The 17,260-nt window shown below is 39.6% G+C and overlaps 1 protein-coding gene across 3 annotated transcripts in view; it reads right to left on the bottom strand.

The window, feature by feature from the left end:
* Positions 1 to 17,260, bottom strand: part of ctnnd2a (catenin (cadherin-associated protein), delta 2a) — a 271,445-nt gene that overhangs the window by 224,542 nt on the left and 29,643 nt on the right. For all 3 annotated transcript variants that reach the window (XM_030398742.1, XM_030398744.1, XM_030398743.1), the window contains exon 2: positions 7,369 to 7,499. In XM_030398742.1, coding sequence (XP_030254602.1) covers positions 7,369 to 7,497 — 129 coding nt within the window. In that variant the 5' untranslated portion in view covers positions 7,498 to 7,499. The remainder of the gene's footprint in view (positions 1 to 7,368; positions 7,500 to 17,260) is intronic.

Raw genomic sequence — 17,260 nt, 5'->3', positions numbered from 1 at the left:
GCTGCATTTCAGTAAATTGATGTCATTTCCTGATTATCTATCAAACATAGATATCCCAACAATATTGATATGGATGTATTTGATAATAAAATATAATTGATTTTGTTTTTCTCAGTCAAATAGTCCTAGTGTATCAATTATGCAGAAAATCAATATTGAAACTATTTCATATATTCAAAATTGTCATGTATCGAAAAATTCTTATTCTTGACAACACTTCTGTTTTTCAATCGAGTTTGAAATGAGCAATGTTGGGATATGAGATTTTGATCATACCGCAAAGCTACACTGTGTGCCCAATGAGTATGACTTTGTACATACGCATTATATATAATTAGTCCTGTCATACACACAGAGAGTTCAGAATGCCTGTCGGCTAAATGATCTGTTCCCACACTGGCACAGCGAAAGAGACAAATGTTGAAGGACACTAAGGACACACAGACTGAATGAGACACCGAACCCAATTTTCAGTCTGAAAACTGCCAACAGAGGGGCTGGCAGATAGGTTCAAAGCACAAAAAGCTTTGAACCAGCATATCCACTCACTGAATGTGCAGTTAAAGTTCAGAGTTAACTGCTGCCATAGTAGAAAGAGTATGTATTATGCTGTTATAGCAGCGAGGAACCTTACCATTTCCAGTTGCTTTTGCATTAACTTAAGGCCTATACTGATTTCAGGTTTCACAAACCGGGTTCAAAGGTAACCCTTTGAGAGGAGTAATTTCTTTGCCATCATTCTGACCCTGAGACAGAATTAATTTAATACCAACTACAAAACAAAGCTGTCAACCCCAGTAATAGACAGGGTATCAATAAAGGTGAGAGAATAGGAGAGGCAGAGATGGACAGTGAAGCAGAGAAGCAAAAAAGTCTATCAGTATACAAACACAAACAAATGAAACACATGCATACAAATGCAGTTTCAAGGCAAGTTGTAGATGACACAGAGACACCTATACAAATCACTTTTAAAGCAACATATAAAAGTGTTAGAGACTAGTGTCAAAGTGTTAAGAACATGCACACAGTAAAGGCCGAGAATAGTAGTCAAGCTCAGCGAGAGCATATTAGCAAACAGAAAGTTTTCAGCTCACTGTAAAGGCCAATGAGGTGCACTGAAGCTCAGGAGTCTGGAGAATGCATCGGCTGTCTAGAGGACAGAATACATTACTCTCTCTGCTCTGAAAAAGAACTTGCTCCTTTCAAATACCCAAAGTGAGAGCCCCCTTCATTTGTGAACCTTTGATAACTTGAGTGCTTTATGGATACTCTCAGCTCACATGCAACAAACACGAAGGTGGATGAACACAGGGTACAGTAGTTCAACAACATGTAGTAACAGATGTGGAAGAGAAAAATGAAATGATAATGATGATGACAGTGAAAGCTACAGCTACAGCTCTGACTATGACCCTGATCACAACGGTGATATTGATCTATGAATTTATCAAATAAAAGTTGATTTCTATATTGTACAAGTTAAATGTTTTTTTCCCTTGCCATGCGCTGACCCTCCCACTACCAACTGCCCTACAGTACCCCGTTCCTCATCACATGACTTTCCCTGTCAACGTGCACACATTCCCCAACCCAGTAGAATACACATTGCACTGACCCAATTTAATCAATTCCCACCAGATCCTAAACAGCGCTTCTGCCATGTACATTGTGTAGAAGCATTCAAAAATAGAGTTATAAAAACAGTCAGCAAATAATTAATTACATGGCTAATGTTAATTATATTCAAAACACAGTATCTAAACATGTGGAGCCCTGGTCACGTCTTCACTCAATCAGTCAGTCAGCCAGCCAGCGGGTTCTTAGAGAAAATAACAGACTAGAATTTATAAACATCCTAAAAATAAATACATTTTTTACACTGAAGCTTTTGTTGTTTCTGTTTCTCTGTGTTTTTCTGGCTCTAAAAGCAACCATGATTTATGAATAACAGAATGTAATCTGAAAGCATATTGACTAGATGCTAAAATGCGGAGATCAAAAAATACAAAGTAACGCATCACCTCTTTTAAGCCAGGGTATTTTTCTCAGGAAAGATTCCTGCTAAGTGTTTAGAAAAGCACATACGACAGGTTTCATTAAATTCATTACAGGTGAAATCATTACATCAGATTATGATTTAGCAAGAAAGAAGGTTAAATTCTTCCATAAACAGAGCAGGACATAAACTCCTGCTAAATGAAAATATGCAGAAAACTGAAGTTGTTAAGCATATCTGCCCTGGTTAAACTGGTCTCTGTGGAGCTCTCCTGAGGCAACTTGAGACATGATGCAACATATTGCAAAGCATCTTCAGAAACTCAAATAGTTCCTTCTGTGGCATTAGAGCTTTTAATATGAGAAATCTAGCAAGAGAGATAGCCAGTTGACATTTCCCTTAGAATGAGGATATCTAGCATGAAGCAGATTTCCTGTTGAGCTTTATACATTAAATTTGACTGCTAGCTTTTTTTAAAAATATATATATAAATGGATAACTCAGACTGGACAAACGTCAAAAATATCCCCGAATACTCAAGACCTATATAGAGTGTGCAGTAGGTTAATTCTAAAAAATGTGTGACGTGATAAAATGACACATTTGAAAATATAAATATTGTATTTGCAAATTCGGTCACACATTTTTGCAGGTTCATACTTATTTGATTTCAAGTTTCAAAAGCACAGTATGACTTCATTTTGCGTGCCTAACTGTTGAGGGTCTTAAAAAACAAATAATAATAATAATAATAATAATAATAATAAAATAACTTGGGACTTTTTTGGAGGAGAAACATGGGACAACTTCAGCAACCCTGGGCAGACAGAGGGAGTTAGCAGCAATGATGATTGTAGTACACAGAGAACTAGCCATGCCAAGTTGTTACAGGCATGCCCTAGAAGGCCGCAATCACCAAGCCTGGGTTTTTGCCCCATCAAAACTAAAGAAACATGACTGCAGGCTATATGCTGCTTAATGTCATGTATCTTTATCAAATCTCAGGGAAGTGATTGGAATAGCAGTGTATTTGCGCCCTCTAGCAGGTTGCTGCTGTGGCTGTTAGATTGGGTCATCGTGCAGGGAGTCATTCCAACTAAGGACAACTGGGCTGGTCTCCACAGGTGTCAGTTAATGGCTGCCCCGTTTTCTTCCAAAAAAACACAGAATAAACAGACAGCATACAGAAGAGAATGAATTTCAGCAGGCCTGTAAGTTACGCTTAAGCTACACAAACACGTTTTTTCTAAACCAGTGGGTTTTAAGATACTTAATGGTCATTGAAATCAGGAGAATGCTTGTTTTTCAGAGCTGAGAACCAGGTGCGCAGATTAAAAGTAATGCGTTTCCTTGAAAAATTATATTTAGTCTGAAATAATAAGAAATTTTGATGGGTTCGACAATGACTTCCTGTTTACATCGTACCAGCCAAATAGCGGCCGGCATTGCGGGTTGCCAATTTCGCAACCTCGGCAATGCTCGGCAAAGCTCGGCACAGCTAGGCTGACACTGGGTAAAATGGCGGAGTCTGCAAGCTCTTCAGAGCCCCAGCGAATGGTGCGTTATCTGTCCCAGCAGCTGAGTGACCGGAGAAGAGCAAAAACCAGAGTAAATATCGGTGAAGCTTATGCTCGATGGACTCAGGTAAAGGATTTCCACGGCATCAAAACACACGCGGAAATGGCGAACTTTCTCCTGGATCGGTAAGCTAACTCACTTGCTAACTTAGGTAACGTTACCTGCCGGTCAAACTCCTCTGCTATACTTATTTTCATTATATCACGTTGATCCTAGATATGAGAATACTGATCGTGACCCATCGACTTCCACACCCAGTAAACGGAGGAAACGGAGGCGGCTCAATCCTCCTGCCCTGTCCAAACCTGGCAACCCGACCGCTGGAATTCCCTTTTTGTTGTCGCGACTACGATCTTGAGACATTAGATGGCGGCATTCAGCTCATATTCCATATTCCACCTTTAATGCTGTCAGTTATAATTAGGCTGCACAATGGCATTAAATATCTAGACGTTCCTGCAAAACAGCAAGAATTAAGATGCAAGTATAATTACAGATAAAGATGAATAAGTGTAAAATTCACAAGAAGCAACAAGCTTTTATCACCTCAGCTATGCTCAACATCAATCCTGTTTCACAAATGTGGATTTTCTGGTGCACTTACTGGCAAATACAGCAGCTGGCTTGCCTAACTCAGTGACAATCACCTACCGTACCACCTTCTTCTCCGTACTGAACACTGGATGTAATAATTTTCAAACTACTTCCCATTTTTAATTTGACTTATTCTTGAAATGCTTTAATAAACCCCAGGGCTAACTGTGGTAGGAAATGATTTCACTGACATAAAAACACCCACTCCCAAGCAGACAGATGGTGTCTAGATAACGGGATCCAAGCCATGTGTGTATCCTCATGTGTGTGGACATCACAGTGTGTGTTACACATGATGATGTGCTGCAATGGGAGTGGGTTTGCTGGGTTACTAGAACAATATGTTCATATGAAGGGACACACACTCAGAGGCATACACACCTGGACAGAGAAAGCCAATGTGAGGCTGAGAGTGTGAGAGCTATATTTAGAATTAACCTTTTATTACATATTTACATCATTTATCTATTATTACACGTACACACATTTTAGACTGGCTAGAGATCAATAAAAAATAAGTTGTATTTGTTAGGTGTTTCTTACATTCGTACATTAAAAGTATCAGATAATAGCACATTTCTGTGTAGTATACATCATCAAATATTACGTGCAGACTTTACCTTGTGTGGAAATGTATTATTCATGTGATATTGTGCAAATAAACCTGCTGAAGGCAAGTGTATCATATACATACATATACACTACCGTATCTATATGCAACGCTGTAGGACCACAATAGAAAGGGAGAAAATACAATGGAAACTGCAGGTGGAGGACTGTAAAAGCACATTCTGGGAGAAGAATTATCTAACTTATGATTAAACACGTTAGGTTCCAGGACACATTTCCCATCAAACTAAAAAACATCCAGTTGATTTGTATCACTCTGAAATTGGGAGAATAGAGGGAGAAATGACCAATCTGTAGCACAACAGGAAAAAGAGTGAAAATGAGGAGATTCCTATGAACATCAGGAGTGCTGGGTATCAACCAATATTCAACTTGTTGACTGCTATCAACCTATCAGGAAATAAGATGCCATTCACCAAAAGCAGTGGCCTATGGTTATCTGTTGTGTCACATCAATTTTTTGCTAGCACATTCATGAGCTACTAGCTCACAACATCCCTGCTATCAGTTTGTAAGACTATGTAAGTATTGAAAAATTATACTCCTGCTCATTAAGTAGGTAATTGTCTAGAAGGCTTTTAGAAGCAGTGACTTTTCATATGAAAAAAATAGTTGTATTTCATAAACTTGTATGATAAAATGTGCACTCTTTCAAAGATAGTGTCATGAGGGTAGTATGACTTTAAAAAAGTTTAATTATCTTTTATTATAAAAAAGATCTTTGTTTCCCTCGCACAAAATAGGGAATAAATAACAAAAACAAATCAGCTCCAACAAAGCAGCTGGAGGTCAAATACCTTTATCAAAGATATGTCAGCAAGGATGGCTTATTTATCTCCTCATTGCATTCTATATGTCATCAAAGAATAGGAAGGAAAAAGAAGTCTCTTACATGTGAACAGTATGTAAAAATGTTAAAGGACCTGGATGAGAACCAGTGGGTGTTATTTTTTCAACTCACTACCTTGTATCAATGTTGCATTAGCATGGTGTGGATCAGTAAAGCTGTATGGATCTCACTAAATCAGCTACGCTTCAATGATCCAGTAATGACGTTTTCTGATAGGGAAAAATACATTCCAGCAGTCACTGCAGCCTCTCCTTCCAAAGCACTGCTATGTAGAGCTGATTAGGCTTATTGCAAGACTCATGTTGCTCGAAAACCTGCTTTCTGATGACTAAACACGGAACTCATTTTGAATTTTCAAACATTTTTTCCTAAGGGAGGACATTTTAGAGCTATTGCAGAGCGGACAGAGAAAATACGACTTCAACAATAGCTACATATCTGTGATGTATTCCCTTTTGAGCCATTCCTGTACATTTGCTCTCCCAACGGAAGGGGTTTGGGGGCTGCAGGTGCAAATCTGGTCCAAAGCATAGATATAACTAAATACATCATGCTTCAGAGATTCAGTAATGTGAGAGCTCTGAGAGCTTCTCTGGTGAAGGAAAAAACACAAATGAATGCTATTTGCAGGGTAAAAAATGCTTAATTTACCAGCAGCACTTGTCCTTCACTCTGTACAGGTAAATGGAATATTTTGTGGTATTAAATCAAGGAGAACTTCACAGTCATTCTAGATTGGCAAAATGATATATCTGTGGTGTATTGCACTTGTTGATGAGCTCAATCCCAATGAAACAGCTTTCCATTACACAAAGGAATAAGTCCCAGGCTAAACACAATTCACCAAATGCAATTCATGAGAATGTGTTTTTCATTGCACACGCAAGGGTCGTGCACATGTTCGGGTGCGAGGTTTGTTTGTTTTATACTTCAATAAAGATAAACACACAGCATAATTTACTGATTTAATTGGGCAAGCTTACACAACACACATACATGCCCTGTAGTAACCAAAGCGCCTGAATGTGATGTTTTTCTACACTACTCCCACTTGGACACATAACTGTAATAATCAAACCCACAACGCTTCTTCTTGGCTTTCTTTCCCTCCCCTTCACAGTCCAACATTTTTATCTCAGTAGCTCCCAAAAGAAGAATGTGTCAATTATTATTGTCCTACACACATCTTGCTCCTTACTAACACGAAGGCAACCTACCTGTCCTGACTTACATCCCATCTGCTTCTTCCGCACTTCCCTCTATGTCACCATTCCTTCCCTAATTCCCATTCTTCCTGCTAACCTGAACCCATGCAGCATCATGGACATTCTTGAGGCACTGCAGCTACCTTCCAATGCTCCCTGTCGAGTAATTGCCTTGATTTTAATGACTTTTTCAATTATGTCTACTTGGCTACAGCTCTTGCCCCTTAATCTCCATCATTTCCATCCATTACACTGTTGAATTCCCTTGGCACCAATCAATTTTTGGTTTCTTTTAAATACTATAAAGCAGCCAAGCGCCTTTTTCCTGAATAACAATGACAACCTTCTGACCCTCCTCATAACAAGCTGTTCAAGGGCTATGGGGGGAGAGAAGAGAAACGAGCACAAGAAAGAGAGGCAGCCAAAATCAAAAATGTGCCTCTCTTATCAAAGTTAAACACAATACAGATTTGGCACATGTACAACACACATGTACATGGGGGAGCTCCTACCTGCTCTTTGACAGAGGCGAGGATGGAGGAGGTCGTCTCTGTCTCAGATCTGTCTCCATTGGAGGCTGGCATCACAGGGGCAACCATGGCCCCCTTCTCCTGCTCCGCAGGCTGATCTGGCACTGGCATCGCTAATATAAGAGGAAGAAAACACAATTAAGTTGTCTGCAGTTAAAAACGGAGAAGAAAAGGGGCAAGTAAAAATGTGTCATAGCAATGTGTGCCATTCCTGTTTTAAAGCCTAAAGTCAGCTCGTGAAATCTACATTGTTCAGAAGGCTGTTACTTTGGATCTATGCAAGATTATTCAATCATTAAAACTGTGGAGAAACAGATAAGTAGTATTGTTGCAGGACGTGTGACTTCTACAATGATCGCATCACTATCATATGGTCTATTAATCACATGGAGTATCCCCTTACATAGGAAAATGATCATGTACAGTTACTCCCACTCAGTGTATTTCTCATTCAATTGAACTGATTTCAGATCAAGTAACTCCAAATCAGGTTTTCCACAATTCAGATACAGATAAAAGCATTTTTCAAAATATTGGAAATTAACTGATTGGTACTGATTCTTTCAAGGTTTTCAAGCTTCCCAGGGGAGTGCAGATGACTTGCCAGGAGTCAAAACTCAGTCAAAATTGAACACACAAAAGCAATATACATAATTGTTTAACATTATTATATCTCATAGGCAATAAAGCTTAAAAATCATCAGGGGGAGGAAGACACTCCTGAATTTGCCTGAGAATCATCCCATTTCTAAGTTTTCTTGAGCATTAAAGTAATCCAGTAATTGTTGTCTGTACATGCATGGTTACACTGCAAACACAAACTGCCATTTTCATGCTGCAATATCAAATACAATATCTTTCTGACAGAGGATGCCCCCTTAGTGACCCCACAACAGCGTCAAATTGTCTAATCCCACAGTGTCAAACTTGCTTCAGCAAAGCTGACTTTACGTTAAATCCATGTGGCCTGAAAAAAAAGATTGCAATGATCATAACAAGGTCCAGATTTGATGACCAATTTCTATTCATGATATAATTATTTGTCCTACTCAGCAAGAGGTCCATTTCTGTTGCAAAGTGTTACCTTTTATGCCATGAAGATTAGTGCTATTACAAAAAAATGATGATTGAATTGTCTAATAAAGCGGTAAATACAGCTTGTAAAGTCATTTTTTCACATTATCCCCAGATGCCAGTATCTCATACAAAGTTAAGTTTGACTGATAACAGATTGAGTAGAAAATGACAGAGTATGACACCTAATATCAGGTGGAACCAATCCTTTCAGCACATCAGTCAGTCAGTGGGCCAAAAACCTGAGTCTAAACTACTGTGAATATAGTGTGAATGTGAATTTAATAACAAGACCTGGACTCTAAATAGGAACAGCAATAAGTCTGCAACACAAACAGACTGCCATTATGTCACTTCACAAAAAGGGTCTTTGTAGACTCTTTGTTAAACTGTGATTTCCTCTTCTCACAATTTTAATTACATTTAGAGTACAGGAAAGTGACAGGTTTCTAACTGACATGTTAATTTAAAAGCGATGAGACTTGCTCAATTATTACAGTTACATTTAACAAAATTTGGGTCTTTGAACTGTACTGAATGACCACCTTGTCAACTGTAACAATTAACAGTCCTCCATGACAAGATCTGACTTTTGTCTTTCCTACAATTTATCATACAACACAAACACAGTAGAAGTGAAAACAGATGCATGTTTTGACACTTGTAAAATGTAACATTCTGGAGAACTTTATACTTTCGTTATATTCATTGAGATCATTTTAAAATCGACAGAAAAAAATAACCCAGACAGGCAGAGAGAAATAAAAAGTATGAGAACTCAGGAAGTGTGTCTGCAAGTCTTACAGAGAACAGACCATGGGGACAGGATTTTGTCAATACAGCGGCCCTGACTTCAGTAAAAGACTAAATAATGAACTGATGGAGTGTGGAATTTCATGATGGAGTCTCCTGCTTTACAAATTGCTGCTTGTCTCAGCGCTTGAATTTTAACATTGTATGTGGAGATGCAAATCTAGTTTAGCTTAGGTTAAACTAACACAAATATGCACACTGGTGCTTGTAAACTTCTGCAGTGTAAGTTCAGACAAATATTTAAAAGTGTTTTACAGTTCCAAGCAGGTTTATGAGAGCAAGTATTTATTTAAAGTAATGTCATTTACAGAGTCGATCAGACAGACGTTGAGGGTAAGTGAGCCATTAGCCTCAAGCAAGTGAGCTTACAAAGTCACTTAGGATCCAGACAGCCTGCAAATCAAACATCCAGTCAGTCTATCAGCCAGTCAGCTCACCACCAGACAGACAGCAGGCCAGACAGGGTGGTGTCGGTAAATAAAAGATGCTAGCGAGATGGCCCGCAGATGGTTATTTTCACTCTCACTGACAAACACCACTACTGTGTCTGGCATCTCCCCTCCTGAGTGGAGATGAGTCACCACAGTTTGGCTCCTGAGCAACCAGAACCCCAGCAAAGACCATATTACACCAGCTGGCTGGCTGCCGCATTTCTCTTGAATGAGACAGCCAAATATGCATGTCAGTGGGCAGAGGGAAGACTTGCCTCACCTTCTTTGTGGAGTCCTGCAGTTGTCCACAGTAAACACCTCCAGCAATGAACTAGAGCCCCGAACTGCCACAACAGAATGAACTTACGTAAACATGTGCAACATCAATAATTTAATCTGTGGCTCCTTCGCAGTATTGTAGTTGTGTGCTGTGGTTGTTTGGGTTTGTTTCCACACGCCACTCAGTTACATATGTAGCACTAATACCTACTGTATTTTGAAATAGGCATGACAGCTCTTTCTCATGGCAGGAAAATCACAGGTGTGACTAATAACATTAATGATGGCGTCAGTCCATATAACAGTGCCACTAAGCCAAGCCACTGTGCCAGCCTGCACAATACCCTGCACTGGCACACCTCAATGAAATGCAGCCGTTATTAGATACACCTGTTTTCACAAGTCACAATGTCCATACCCACTGGATGTGTGCTTTTTTAAATCTACGCTCTGAATAAAGGTAGAGGAACATTTGATTCCTCATTGCCCTCTAAGAGGCTGTTTTGCATTTACTGACACTGACAAACAGTGCTTTCTGGCATAGGCTCATCAAATAATCTATTATCCCACAGCTTTCTGACACAATATTCACAATATCCAGTAAACTGACAAATACAAGCATGAATACAATTACAATCAGGGAGCTAAGCAAGGTTTGAGTGATTTTGGTAAATGCAAACCTGAAAAGAAAAGAAATCTGAATCCAAACCCAGCAGCAATGCAATTTTTGAGCTTCTGCATACAACAATACACATCATTGTGCACCGTTTATTGTCCGAGGAAACCAGTGATCATGTATAGCGAAGGCACAAACCTTTTGTGATTAGTGTCCAGACGGGTGCTGTGTTCAGAAAATTGCAAAGCTGGCTGACTGTATATTGGCTGCTTTAGAGATAATCCCAGTACCAACACATTTGTCATCAAAAGTCACAATACTCCACCACCCAAATGTTCTTCCTGGGCTATTGTCAGCAGGCAGAGTTGAGCTGCTATTGAATAGATGTGTTACATCTTGCAGTATACAATATAACAGGAACCTGCGCCGAGATGGGGCTTTTGTAGCTCTGGGGACACATTAAATTGCAGCGCATTCTTGCTGATTTGAGTTGTGTGCGGATTCCAATAGAACTGAGGAGGAATGATGGCCCGACATTTCATTTGGCTCAGGCCAAGATAAGACATGAAAAGCTCAGACAAAGCCTCCTGTTTTTGACAGAATGGTAGAGGATGCAGCATTTAGGGGAGTTCCTTGAGGAACAAAGTGTAAACAACATAAGAAAAACTGCACATCCTAGTTTGAAGTTCTGCTATGACTATTTTCTTCACAAGTTTACAGTAACAAAGGAGAATCAAGGAATACTGTGTCTTACTCTGTATTCCTTGCAGGCATATATCTGCTTTATGTACAATACAATGCACTCTACCGACCACTCAAAACCGTTTACAACACATGCCAGATTTACTGAATTAAACACACTTATGCACAGATAGCATTGCGAGGTGCCGACCCGCTCATCAGGAGCGAGACAGCACTCTCTATCTAAAGCACCCCGCTATATTTCTATGCTCAAGTAAAGTTTGAACAATTAAATGACCGACATCTCATCAGTCACACACAATTTGGGGTTCAGGACAGTTCTACATGCAGACTGGAGAAACTTCCATCTTTCGGATTAGTGGACGATGTACTCTACTACCTGATTCAAAGTTGCCCTTAGAAGTTTAAGAATAACTGAGACAATTTTCTTTGTTTACGCGTCTGCTTCTTGTGCTGTTAATATTTATCTTTCTAAAGCATTCACATCATTTAATCCATTATCCAACTCCTGCATTGATGCTTTAATGCATTTGTATCTGTTTATATGTCACATTCTACAGTATTTTTAGGGCCCTATAAAATCCATTTAATTTTTCCCAAATTCCGTTTTATTTTTTCCCAAATTCAATTTTTTCCATTTTAATTTTTGGGAATTCCGTTTTTTCCGTTTAAATTTTTATGAATCCTGATTTACTCTTATTATACTACCAAAAACAGTGTGTTTTTAATGTAAATAACTAAAATGTACACAAATTAAATAGAAATTACCTTAAATTAACTGAGGGGACAAACATATTTCCTCAATACTGTACCGTACAGTACAGTAAAATGCATCAAAAATATTTTGACTTCATCATGTCTTCATACAGTAGTATATTTTGTGTTTTTATGGGTTTCATTGAATAAAAATATGGTCAGCTCTCAGGCAGATCCAGAAAAGCCTCCCAGCCCAGGCAGAGTCAACTAAGAGGGCTGTGGCTAACGGGGCTAGCTAGCTAACAGCAGCTACTGTTAGCAGCAGTTAACAGTCACTCTGGTATCATATGCCGATAATATGAATCGGACAGGTGGCTAACTCTGATGCAGCGGCATTACACCTTTAATTATGATTTCTCAGGGTCTGCTTCTTTGCAGTTCACCTGACACATACAAGTCGTTCGGGAACTGCTCGGCTCTGTACTGAGGGGTAAATGTCAAGTTTCTCAGCTTTTTCGCCGACGAAGACAGAGCCGTGGGCAGCCACTTCGCCATGCTTGCAATGTTTTGACCGGGGAGCTCAGTCTGTGAGGAGGGGGGCAACGGCGACTTGTTGTGCCACCCAGATTTGGTTCTCCCCGTGCAGTTTTCCCCAGACAAACGTTCCTCTTCCACACGAGAACAACATTTCAGTGAAATTATGTCAAATTCCGCGTTAAAAAGTAGATTCCGTTTTAATCGGCCAATTCCGTGATTCCGTGATCGCAGAAATCATAGGGCCCTATATTTTTAGGGGCAATGTGAAAACAAGTCAATTACAGAACAATTGTCATGGCATTTGTACAGTGGAATTATGCTGTTGATTTTTCACAGTGGTATATTTTCTTTAACAGGGTTGTCCCAAACCACACCTAAAATCAATATCTGGCAGATCTGGGCATATTTTCATGGATTGGTATCTGCTAAAATAAAGCTGATTAAAATCCAAATCTGTACTGTACTTTGTCGACCTCAGCCTGCTAATGCTGCAGCACAGCTTTCCTTAATGACAGGAGAGACTCGCTGTAATGCTGTGTTTTACAGCACAGCACTACTCTCACATATGCAAGTGAAAATTAGAGGACTCTGTATTGACACCCTCGTTGGCAAAAAACATGAACTCATTAAGCTCCAATAGTACAGAGTTGTTATCTCTCCTCTCTTAAAAGAGCAGTGTAAAAAAACATTCAGCTAGCAGCTTCTCATCTGAGACTGTGCATTCACTGGTTAGAATTACAAACCACAGCAGACGCAGGTCATATCAGCTGTTACCAATTAATATGAATTCTATGAGTAACTCTTCAGACCAATTAGGCTTTTGTTTAGTTTTTGTGATCTCTGCAATGCAAGCCAGTAGTATGTGTACTCAGCCAAAGACTGTTTATTAGAGAAGAGAAGCATCATTCTGTAACTACACCATACAACCACATGGACCTCTGTAGTCCCGAAAACTCTAGTAGAGTGATGCAATTTCAATCTTCATTAGCAATTCATATCAATTTCATGAGTTTCTTCAACCAAATATTACAATATGTAATCCCTACATGTCTCTATAGCCCAGCAAATATAGTTTGAGACTGAACCAAAAAACATGTGCTGACTGAGCACATCAGTAAGCACTGACTTTCTTTAAGTCTACAGTAAGTGATTCAGTAGAAATTTCAAATGTTTAATCTGCTTCAACTGAGATTCATTTGGATTCTAAAAGATATGCTTAATATTTGCTTGCAAATCAAAAGACGTGATACACCAATCAGCATTATATCACATTTTAAGTTGATCACATATGAGTTTAAAGTATTAGGCCAAGTAGGCTTAATATTCAAATGACAGACATCACCCAGTTTCCAGGTTTTAGGTTGGTTGTTCATTTATATTGAATGTGGGAATTTGGTCTACTATGTCGTTACTTTCTGCTCACAGTTTTAAAAAAAGGTCATTGAGCACCACACACAGGCTAAGACACATGCATGCACGTACAAGCACAGGGGTTACTAACACCCTGAGTCATAGGATTTGGCAGGATGGGCACCTCTGACCCATGCTCACACCATGACCTGACAGGACTCTGCACCTGCCCATTCCGGCAGAAAACACCTAACATGAAAATGTGCGTTCTACACAAACACACACAGAAATACACATTAAGTAGACAAACTTTCCTCTGAGGTCCACTGGTGCTTCCCATTCCTTTACCCTATGACCCGTCAGCTGCCTGACCTCATGCCTTGTTGGCTCAACTGCATTGCCCTGCCATCCCCTCTAACCTTATATTCCGTTTTTATACCCTTTTCATCCCAAATTTCTTCTAACTTTTCACATTTCAAATTCTAACTGCTCTGATAATCTGGGCCCGTATTCACAAAGACTTTTATCTTAACGTTAGGAGTACTTCTAAATCGGACTAAAAGTTTTTATGTAGGAGTCGTTTCTTAAAAGTAATTCACAAAGCCGCTGAGACCTACTTTTAATTATGAAAACAGTGAACTCCTAAACTAGAAGTAACTCTCTGTTGCTATGGATGACGTCATTTTATAAGGACGCACTTAGAAGCGGTGACAACGGTGATTGGCTGTTGAGTGACAGGGCAGCCCATTGAAAAGTCATTTAGGCTACGCAATGCATGAAGTGAAAATAAGGAAGTTGCCTGCAAGCCCATGACAAAGCCTATGGAAAGATATTGGAAAAAGAAATGTGTTTATGATGAGAATTAAGTCCCCCCCCCACAACAAAAACGCTTCGGACAAAAACTACAAATTAGAAGATTCCGATGAAAAAACGTGAATTGCCAATAAAAGCGGCATTTGCTCGAAAAGCTGCGTTAAACCACTCTCCATTAAAATTCGGGAATCGTGTGTTGATCCGGGCCATTTCGCAACAATGTCCAGTATATTGCAACATGCGTCAAAGACCATTTGTGTATTGATGGAATGCAACTTTTTCCGATTGACAAAAGCCCTATTCACACGGGACTAGTATAACCTGGGGACCTCCAGTAACTTCTAATAATTGCGGAGGTCGTCTGTGATCTTAATCCCGTGTGAATCTGCCATGTCCATAATTTGTAAAGTAAAAATTCCACCGCAAATTACCTATCATATTTCACCAAACACAGAGGTCATGTGATAATATCAGTCCCGTGCGAATCGGCATCTCTGTGATTTGGGATCGTTTTTTGTTTTTCTTAAGGTTTTTTGTGTTTTCCACCTTTTTTCTGCCTTTTTCCCGGTCGAGAATTATGGAGGCTGCGTTGGGAATTATAAATGAAAGTTTTGACAGCATTTTGGGTGCAAATTCAGGAGGCTCATCAGAAGAGCGAAATTTCGAAAGATGATTAGATTGATTACATGCATGGCAGCATGCGGTAAGGAACATTTTTTCCATCTTTCAACAGGCTCACCAGTTATTATATTAAAAATATCCATATATAACAGTTGTGCTGCTCCAGCAAGGGCTTCGGTGTGATCGACCCGGGGATAATGTCAGTAAAACACAGACTTTGCTTATCCTGTGCGAATGCGCCGCACGAAACACGGACGTGGTGGGATAAATTCTAAATCACTTGAGGTCCCCAGGTAATACTAGTCCCGTGCGAAGAGCTGCATTTTCCCCGTAGCCAAATACCGGTGTGTATTTTAACTCTGGCGTTATTGGATTGTTTCGGTTGGTTGGGAACGTTATTGCGTCCCTCACCAACTCAACCACAACTTCAGTCCCTTCACGGTCCATCTGACATCGTTTTAATAATTCCCTGTCATTTAGCGTCTCCAAAACATTTGGCTGTGACCAGGTCTTAGCGAGTTAGGAGTCCTCTGGACTACTTCTAAGGTCTCCCAGACTTAGGGGCTACTTTTAGGCTTAAAATGTTTTGTGAATAACTCTTATTTTCAAAAATTAGGAGTCCTAAAGTTACGACTGACACGCCCATTATTTTTAGGAGTTGCTCCTAAATTCGCCTGTTAGGAGCTACTTTTAGCCTTAAGATTCTTTGTGAATATGGGCCCTGGCCAGCAGTTTTCAGAAAGCTGTGACTCTTGCTTGTAAATACACAATGCTAACAGGTTAATCAATCATTTTGATCTATTTAAGAGAATCTACAGGTTAAATAATATTGCTTTAAATGCCTCCTGAAGAAAGGTAGTAAGTGACCTGATTTTTAATGCCCCTAGCACTAAAGTCTTCAGAAAATACATCAAAGTTGTGTGTTGGACTGTTTAGGGCTCAATCTGTTGATGTGCATTGACATTGAACAAAGAATTTTCTTATTTTTGACCTGATTTTAGCTGCTACTTTTCTTCTTTAGTCCAATCTCCTGTTCCAAACCCAGGCCACATCCTGAGTGTGGCGTGATCAGGAAGCCATTGTCCTTGACATGTTTGAGTGGGTGGCTTCTCCAAGGTATACAATCAAAAGTGCCTTTTCCCCTCACATGAAATGACAATGTTGAAATATTTACAATGCTTTGAAATGCAATCTAAGTTTAGTCCAAGTCTAAGCAAAGATAGAGCGCAATGAAGGCAGTGCAAAAAGGAGGAGGTTACTTTGGGACGTGATAAACTCTAGGTGGGCTTGAATCCCTGTGTACGTCTACTGTGTGCTAACACACAATAAGCATTTATCATTTTTGGCATGTCACAGTAGAAAAGCAAACGTGTACATAATAAAATGAACGACGGCTGAATTCAATTTAGTTGTTTCAGTTTCAGGGTCCTGTTATTGTGAATGCTGGATCACTGTCATGCTGAGCCCTCACTAATGTTATGAGTAGCACCTGAGCTTTTCCTACTGTGACAGGTGAAACTGTGTAAAAAATGTTTTACATTCCCCAGACCAAGGGGATATCCTGACCTTCAGGAAGGGATACACAGGTTAGACAACACTGTGGATCAATAAAGAGCATGTCAGTCAAGCCTGTCCTCCGTTTTCGCTGGCATGTCAGAATGTTTAATTTGCCATTTCATCAACATGTCTCGTATTACCTTCTAAACCTCCTATTCAAATATAAAACCATCCAGCCTATATAACATATTGCATTTAAAGAAAATATAATCACCTGACATTATACTGAACATATATACATTTCACTACCCACTGAAGAAGCCAGTTTTTAACAACGCTAGCGAGCTACCTAGCTCTCACACCTGCACTCACACGAGGCTAATTATCACACATGTGGGCACTAACGCAAACGTGACTCCAGCAAGCTAACGATATGGTAACATCC

Source organism: Sparus aurata, chromosome 19 (genome assembly GCF_900880675.1).
Source record: "Sparus aurata chromosome 19, fSpaAur1.1, whole genome shotgun sequence".
Lineage (NCBI taxonomy): Eukaryota > Metazoa > Chordata > Actinopteri > Spariformes > Sparidae > Sparus > Sparus aurata.
Note: the sequence above shows the minus strand (reverse complement) of the source record. Positions and strands in the feature narration are given on the sequence as shown.